Below are 8670 nucleotides of genomic sequence, written 5' to 3'. Positions count from 1 at the left end.
ATACTCTATGTACCTTTGGCATTAAAACATTGTACATGAACACCATAAGCAATAAATAATTTATTTAGAAACAGATATAAAGTTGTAACACTCATCTGGCTAATGCTTCTGTTAAGGTGCATATATGAGAGGATACAATCAAAATGTACAATGATGGTGAATTTTAGTACATTCATTATTTTTCACATTATTGTAGGAAGACCAACATAGCTGTCTTTCCTCCAAAGCAAACTGGTATACTATAACTTAAAATGCATAACAACAGTTTAAAGAAAGCTGACATGCTTTCAGCAGACTTTATTCTTGAATGCGGAAACAAGGACCAAACCAGCTTTAAACAGTAACTGTTCTTAAAAACATAACCCCACTGGGGCTAAAAGATGAGTATAAAACGTTCATACTGACATTATCGGAGCTCAACGCCCCTACTTCCCTTTGAATAAAGTTGAATGTATTACATCCTTGTTCTTTGTAAACCAAAGCATTGGCTAAGCACATATCATATTTGCTTGCATTTAATGTAACTACAACAAAACAGAGACTTCTCCAAGTTGGCTAAGCAGTCTGCTATGAAACAGTTGTTACAACAGAATGTATTAGACCATTTAGAAATATCAGAAACTCTTGACGTGTGCTGCCACTGGTCTTAAACTTCAACATAGACATTCCATTAAAGGGATAGTTCGGGATTTTGGCATGAAGCCCTTTATCTACTTCCATGCTAGCTGATTCCAAAGACTTCTAGTCTTTGCGCTAACGCTAGTTAGCATTGGCTCGCGAAATTGCCTCTAACTTCCTTTATACTGGACGCAGACATAAAAATGGTATCCACAAGTTCATCTGAAGTATATAAAGATCTTCATTTCCAAAATCCCAAACAATCCCTTTAAAAGGTGTCTTAATAAAATTACTGTGGCTTTGTGGTCCTTGCTATAATTTGTCCCATTGCATCTTTTCCTGGATCATAGTAGACAAAGGGATACTGCAAGATTTCAAGATTTAGGTCATTTTTCTACTTACCCAGAGTCAGATGAACCCATTTTTAGGTCTCTGCATGCAGTTTGGAGATCATTGAAGTTAGCATATCATTAGCTTAGCACAATTACTGCAAGTCTCCAGGTACAGTAGCCAGCTCCTCTCAAAAGCAGGGAAATATACCTAGCTACTCCAAAGCTGGGTGGTTGGTAATTTATAGTTTTACAATATTTTATCAATTAATTAATTTGACTGATAATCATAAGAAATGAGATTCACTTCCTCATTCTGTCCCGTTGTCGCATAAAGATCGCAACGTTGTATCTATCAATGGCGCTGCCCGTATGCCCACAGACGCCATAATGGGACAGATACAACGTTATCTCTATACATCTTTGTGCGGCAACGGGACAGAATGAGGAAATGGACAGAATCTCGTTTCTAATGATTATCAGTAAAATTAACTAATTTATAAAATATCGATTAACATGTATAGCTTTGTGAGACTATACAGTGCCTTCAGAAAGTATTCATAACCCTTGACTTATTTCACATTTTGTTGTGTTAAAGCCTGAATTAAAATTGGTTAAAATTGATTTGCCTTCCTCACCCATCTAGACACAATACCCCATAATGACAAAGTGAAAACATGTTTTTTGAAATTTTTGCAAATTGATTGAAAATGAAATGCAGAAATATCTCATTTACATAAGTCTTCACACCTGAGTCAATACATGTTAAAATAACCTTTGGCAACAATTACAGCTGTCTTTCTGGTTAAGTCTCTAAGAGCATTGCACACCTGGATATTTGTACAATATTTGCACATTATTCTTTTTTTAATTCTTCAAACCGATTTAAGTCCAAACTGTAACTAGGCCACTCAGGAACATTCAAGGTCGTCTTGGTAAGCAACTTCAGTGCATATTTGGCCTTGTGTTTTAGGTTATTATCCAGCTGAAAGGTGAATTTGTCTCCCAGTGTCTGTTAGAAAGCAGACTGAACCAAGTTTTCCTCTGGGATTTTGCCTGTGCTTAGCTCTATTCCGTTTATTTTTATCCTAAAAAACTCCCTAGTCATTGCCGACGACAAGCATACCCATAACATGATGCAGCCACCACCATGCTTGAAAATATGAAGTGGTAAGAGGAACAGCCTGAAGAGGATCTGCCCCAAACATAATGCTTTGTATTCAGGATATAAAGTTCATTTCTTTGCACATTTCTTTTTGCAGTTTTACTTTAGTGCCTTATTGCAAACAGGATGCATGTTTTGGAATATTTGTATTGTGTACAGGCTTCCTTCTTTTCACTCTGTCATTTAGGTTAGTATTGTGGAGTAACTACAATGCTGTTGATCCATCCTCAGTTTTCTCCCATCAAAGCCATTAAACTGTTTTAAAATCACCATTGGCCTCATTGTGAAATCCCTGAGCGGTTTCCTTCCTGTCCGGCAACAGAGTTAGGAAGGACGCCTGTATCTTTTTGGTGACTGGGTGTATTGATACACCATCCAAAGTGTAATGAATAACTTCACCATGCTCAAAGGGATATTCAATGTCTGCTTTTTTTTTTTTTTTTTACCCATCTACCAATAGGTGCCCTTTGTGAGGCATTAGAAAACGTCCCTGGTCTTCATGGTTGAATCTTTGTTTGAAATTCACTGCTCGACTGAGGGACCTTATAGATCATTCTATGTGTGGGGTACAGAGATCAGGTAGTCTTTCAAAAAGCATGTTAAACACTATGATTGCACACAGAGTGAGTCCATGCAACTTATTATGTGACATTTTACTTCTGAACTTATTTAGGCTTGCCATAACCAAGGCGTTGAATACTTATTGACTCAAGAAACTTCAGCTTTTAATTTTTTATTAATTTATAAATGTTTCAAAAAATATAATTCCACTTTGACATTATAGGGTATTATGTGTAGGCCAGTGATACAGTCTCAATTTAATCAATTTTAAATTCAGGCTGTAACAGAACAATGTGGAAAAAGTCAAGGGGTGTGAATATTTTCTGAAGGCATTGAAAATGACCAACCACACCCAGCTGTAGAGTAGTTAGGTCTATTTCCCTGCTTTTGTGAGGAGCTGGCTACTGTACTACCTAGAGCAGAGTATGTGAGCAGTCGGAAATCCCGCTCCATGTAGCGGTACTTGCGCATACTCTGGCGCTCCATGTCCTTTCCAACTGCTCTGCTAAAAACTGCTCTTTGCTCACAGGAAAATAAACTGCTGCTCCAAATTCACTCCACTCATTAAAATCACAATTTATTTAACCAACACGATCTATTTTTGTGACTACCTGGACCTACCATTTCGTTTGAAGTATTGAAACCAAACCATATGATTTGAATGAAAAGGTGAACGTAAGAAGCACTCATCATTTCAAATAGGCTACATGTCATATTAAACAGCATATAAACACTCTAAATAGGTCAGAGCCAGACAGGGAACCTAAGAAGGAACAAAAATGAATTATTTAGGCTATATTATTTTAATTATTTCAAGGCTATAGCCTACAAAGAAATACATAGTGAAGCATTTGCGAGTGCAACACTAGGCTGGTGGGGACATAAAGGGCTCAGCATTTAAACAACATTTCATTGTATTAAATCATTATAGTCTATAAATTGCGCATATAGGCTGTGACTAACTTAGAATTAAATACAAATTAAACGAAAAATGCCTTATTAGGCTGTGCTTTTTAATTCATTTTTAGAAACACGAGTTTGGCCAGTCTGTTGCTTCAGGCTCATGCCTGGTGCCTGGAGAGCAGGCCAGCAGCAGAGAATATCCTCTCCACGCTTGCAGAGCCACTGGGATGGTAAACACCCTTTTGGCCACTCTTGCCAGGCTGGGCAGAGATGTTTTTATTCTTGTATTTTTTATATATAGGTAGGCCTAAAGGTTCAGGCAAAATAACCCAATCAAAACAGAAAGCTCCTTGAAAGTGAGAATATGCCAGGCCTATTGGGCCAAAATCAATGATGGCCTATTGTACAGATAATAGAAAACAATTTACGAAACTTTTAAGAGATCTGATTTTTTGTTTATAAATACTTTGCTACAATGACACACTTAGCTAGCTACCCACCTCGTTCCTTTATGTTAGATGTGCACATAGTAAGTACACCATCATGCTTTCGGGATACGTGTCTTTTCAGATTCCACAATGATTATTTAGTTGTGGACACTACATCACCGCACTCCCTCTCCTGCTCCTCATCTTCGGAAGTCACCTTGATTTTGCACCTGTGTGTTTTATCAGTTTCTTTATGAAAATATTTAGCGAACTCCATGACAGAAGCTAGAGCAAGGGGCTATAGCAGCACACAAGTAGACTACAAATGCATGCTGGGCCGGGCTTGCCCTGAGCTCGTGAAGTGAGCGCTATTGGAGCGAGAAGGCCGCGCTCCAGTCAAATGGGCACGCTCCGCTCACATACTCTGACCTGGAGACTTCCAACAAATGCGCTAAGATAACATTATGCTAACTTCCATAATCTCCAAACTGCACGCAGACATAAAAATGGTATCCATGAGTTCTTCTGACACTGGGTAAGTAGAAAAACAACAACAAACCCAACATTTATTTACGTTGTGATGCAGTGACGACCACAAGTCTCTTTTGGACGAGATTTACTTTATTACCAAAATTATCCTATTTACACTTTGTATTCAATTTTGACAGTAGAATAAATGGTTCTCACTCATATTGATGCCACATAGGCTGTTTTCTAAATGAGAAGTTGGTTTTTAGAGGCAGTTGCTCTTTAAATCCAGTATTATCTGACTATAACACAAAGAAAGTGGGTACATACATGTGCCATGCTGCCCAACAGCCTGGTCTTGATCCAAAGCGGACGTTCATATCACTGTGAAGCTTTTGGATCTGTCTATACAGTTTTTTCTGCCTCTCCATGGCTTCTCTGAGGGGCCAACCAAGTGATCCAAGGCTGAGACCTGTAGCTACTCTGGGCATTCCTGATGCTGGGTCTCCAAAGCCCTACAGCTCCATGTCCTCCTCTCCAGAGCTGTGGGCCCCGGCCCCTGGGCTGCAGTACAGAGGGGAGTACGTCTCCCCTGGGGGGTTTGTGGGGGTGGAGGGAATCTGAGGTGTAGGAGTGGCACTGGGGGTCGGGGGTTGCCTGCTGGTAGTCTGCTGCTTCCTCTGCAGGGAGTCTTTCAGCTTTCGGGCCAGCGCATCCTCTGGGAGGCGCCATACTACCAGCTCCATACAGGAGTGGCTCCTATGGGAACAGGAGAGGAACAGGTGAGTCGATGGGACTGAAAGAGAGAAACAAATAGTGAACACCTCCAAAAGGTATAACGTTTATTCACTACTGGCCACCATGACAGACGGGTCAGGGTTCTATACTAACTTTTCCCACTGTTGCCACTGATGCTACCAACCTTTTCAGTTGGTGGCACCAGCACATGATTTGTTCACACCAATTTTTGTAAGAATTGTTTTAAGAATGATCTGGCCCGTGTCCCATAATGTGCCTGCATTCCATACAGAACCAGGCTAATGACTAGCCATCTTTTAAATTACCATACCCTTGAGTGCTTACATTGATTTGGATAGATTTACTGTAACAGCAAAGAAAAGAGACTGTTAAATGTATTTATTGCAGATTTTAAAGTGCCACGTGTTCTTTTTTGCAAAATCCTTGAGAGCAGAATTTGAAAAAACGATACTTGATACCACAGCAACAACAAAAGGAAAGCGGGGAGAAGGACTGTGATTTCTTTTTTTAAATAGAAAAACAAAATGGGATGTTCTAAATCCACAACAATGCTTAAACCACATCAGGGGCAATTCTTTAGGTCTGGGAAAAACTTGAGACATTTATATTTCTTTGTGTAGTTACCCTTTAATTCAGGTTCACACCAGCCAGACAGTTGTGTTCGCTAGTGGTGTTTCTGTAGCACACAATGTGATGGAGTTTTCAAAACAAATGGCCACTGGATTGATGCAAATAATCATGATTTCCCAGTGCCAACTGAAAGCTACTGGCCCGAATGAGAAAAATACTGTCCCGGGTCAAGATCTGACCGGAAAGCGAATGATACGTGCATAATTTCAATAGCAGGTGATTTTATCTTTCATTTACGGGCTGAGCAAGTAGCCTATACAGGGTTCATACAGACATTGGCAAGTCAAATAAAAATGACTTTCAAGGACTTTTTCAAGCACTTAATTGTAATTTTCAAGGACCTAAATTGTATATTTAATTGTTGTACCAGCCTATAGAAAAAAATAACTCCCCCCAAAATGTATGCAAAAAAAGTATGTATTACCATTGAACCCTGTGGGTAGGTAGGTACTTGAATGAAATGTTCCTCTGAGGTGGGGGATGAGAAGGAGAGGAATACTTACACAGACTGGGCCACAGTGTGGGGGAGAATGTCACTGATGCCACGCTGAAGCCCCTCCCTCAGACTGTCAGACATCACCAGCACTGGCCGCCTGGGTGCTGGCTCTACATCCAGGTCCTCATCATCATCATCATCATCATCCTCCAGGGTGATCCTGACAGAAACAGACTAACTTCACTGTATGACAGAGTGTGTAGTGCACGGTGCAGACAAAACAAATGGTGATAATGCTAATACAAGTTATATTCAGTTACAATGCATATTGAAATTATGATGAGTTATGGACAGTAACAGAAACTGGAATCTCTCACATTGCCCTCATAAGGTCTCTCATAGCTAACCTTTCCTCAATCTCCTGCAGTCTCCTATGAGCAGTCGCCACCTCGATGCAGGAGCCTTCTGCTTCTGGACGGGCCAGATGGGAGGGAGACCCGGATATGGGCAGCTCCAGGTTCTGAGTCCCCAGGCAGTGCTGGGGAGGTGCTTGGCTGGCTGATTCAGGTAGAGGGGAGCAGTTGTTGCCTGGTGGCCAGATCTGACACACATTAGGGCTGAGGTCATCCAAAGGATCACATCCTGCCTCTCCCATCAGCCTCCTCTTTTTGGCACTGCATCCTCTGGAGAACAAACACAAATAATTTGTCCTTTGAAACTAACATGCGCTGCAGAATAAACACTGACGTTCATATTATAGATTTTTCCTATTCTTAACTCACTCGTCATCTGCTCTCCTCCTGTGCTTTCTCAGGCATCGTCTCTCCCAACTCCTGAAGAAATAGCAATAAGAGAAAAAGAAACGCAAGTAAAATGTAATGCCAACATGCTAGCAAGTCTGGGTCTTGCAAAACTCCTGTAAAGCACATGGTTGTTACATCTGTGTGTATTGTGCAGCGGTCCCATCAGTAGAAGCAACACAAACATAGACACATGCATACAAACACACGATAACATACGCACTATACACATATGTACACATGGATTTTGTGTTATAGATATGTGGTAGTAGAGGCCTGAGGGCACACACTTAATACATTGTGAAATATGTTATGAATGTATTGTAATGTATTGTAATGTATTGTAACTGCCTTAATTTTGATGGACCCCATGAAGTGTAGCTGCTGCCTTGGCAGCAGCTAATGGGGATCCATAATAAATACAAATACAAATACTCACGTGCTTGGGGGCGACACTCCTGGCAGGTGTTGAAAGGTATTTGCAGAGCCAATATTGATCCCCATTTCAGGTACATTGATAAAGCCAGGGAATGAGTACATGGCAGGCAGAAAGCCCAGCTCGCTGCTCATGGGGCTGGGATGATGCTCCCGGTTTATCTGAGGTGGAAGGGTTGAACAAAAGCCTCGATGGTAGATGAGCAGACAGAAACAAGGAGGATAAATTGACTTCTTGAAGGCCAACCTAGAAAACAGAAATCGATTATTATAAAAATGAACCATTTTACAGGCATGTGTGTAGCTGTCAGTGGTGCACAGATGGATATAACTAATAAATAATGTTTGGTACAGCAGCGATAGCTGTTGTTTTGGTCACCTATCCATCATAACAAATATTACTTTTAACTACTGTACTAGCTAATGTCGACTCAGCTAGCTACTAATTCTGAATCTTGTAAATTGTCACTCTTCTTCGCCTAGCGTTATGGCTAGCTGCCTTGATCAAATTTAAATTATCCAATAAAGTTATGAGGCCCTGAAATTTAACTAGTTTACATACCGTTGATAGCCACAGGGTTAGTTCTGTGTAATCTTTGGTAGCTAGTTAGCAAGCTTGCTAAAATTACTATTAGCAAGCTAGCGGAGTCAGCTGCCTAGCAAACTTTATTTCACAGGAATAAATAGTCTTTAACATTAAATAAAGGTAGCCCTTCATAATCAGTAAAGAATGGCTTGCCTTGCTCTTCTGCAATATATTCGTCTCGGGCTATCTATGGCTAGCAAGCTAACTAACTAACTTAGGTAGCTAGCCAGTTAGCACTAAGGGTACAACATGACCCGCCCCGCCCCCTGCCTGTTATTGTTGTTGCATGTGAACCCCTGTTGCAGTTCGAACTTCGAACTCTTGAACGTATTTAGCTAACAAACATACCTGTATAACTTTCACTGCGTTTATCTACCTCTTTATTTTCGCTGTCACATTTTCAGCTTTTCTGAGAATAAATTCTGGGTTGAATGAATGCATTGAAGTGAGGTGCTAAGAACCACCAAGTACACTGCGCAAATGCTGATGAAGAATCGAATCGCGCAAAAAAACTCGTTCACGTTCTACAAAAGACTTGAGCATGCGCTTCTG

At 40.5% G+C, this 8670-nt stretch overlaps 1 protein-coding gene across 4 annotated transcripts; it reads right to left on the bottom strand.

Moving 5' to 3' along the window:
* Positions 1-4430: 4430 nt before the first annotated feature.
* LOC311141402 (coiled-coil domain-containing protein 117-like) lies at positions 4431-8577 on the bottom strand. Of its 4 annotated transcripts, none has more exons than XM_084176716.1 (6): positions 8467-8577; positions 7537-7779; positions 7080-7130; positions 6705-6980; positions 6365-6517; positions 4431-5231 (listed from the first exon to the last, which is right to left on the bottom strand). In XM_084176716.1, exons 2-6 carry the CDS (start codon positions 7665-7667, stop codon positions 4988-4990), a joined length of 855 nt encoding a protein of 284 aa, XP_084032842.1. In that variant the 5' UTR covers positions 7668-7779; positions 8467-8577; the 3' UTR covers positions 4431-4987. The 4 variants fall into 4 exon arrangements, with proteins under 4 accessions (XP_084032842.1, XP_084032841.1, XP_084032843.1 ...); XM_084176715.1 differs by having other exon boundaries at positions 8495-8577; XM_084176717.1 differs by lacking the exon at positions 8467-8577 and adding an exon at positions 8272-8362.
* Between the last annotated feature and the right edge of the window lie 93 nt (positions 8578-8670).

Source organism: Coregonus lavaretus, assembly GCF_964263955.1.
Source record: "Coregonus lavaretus genome assembly, chromosome: 14".
Lineage (NCBI taxonomy): Eukaryota > Metazoa > Chordata > Actinopteri > Salmoniformes > Salmonidae > Coregonus > Coregonus lavaretus.
The sequence above is the reverse complement of the archived record's forward strand: the minus strand, read 5'-3'. Positions and strand labels throughout refer to the sequence as shown.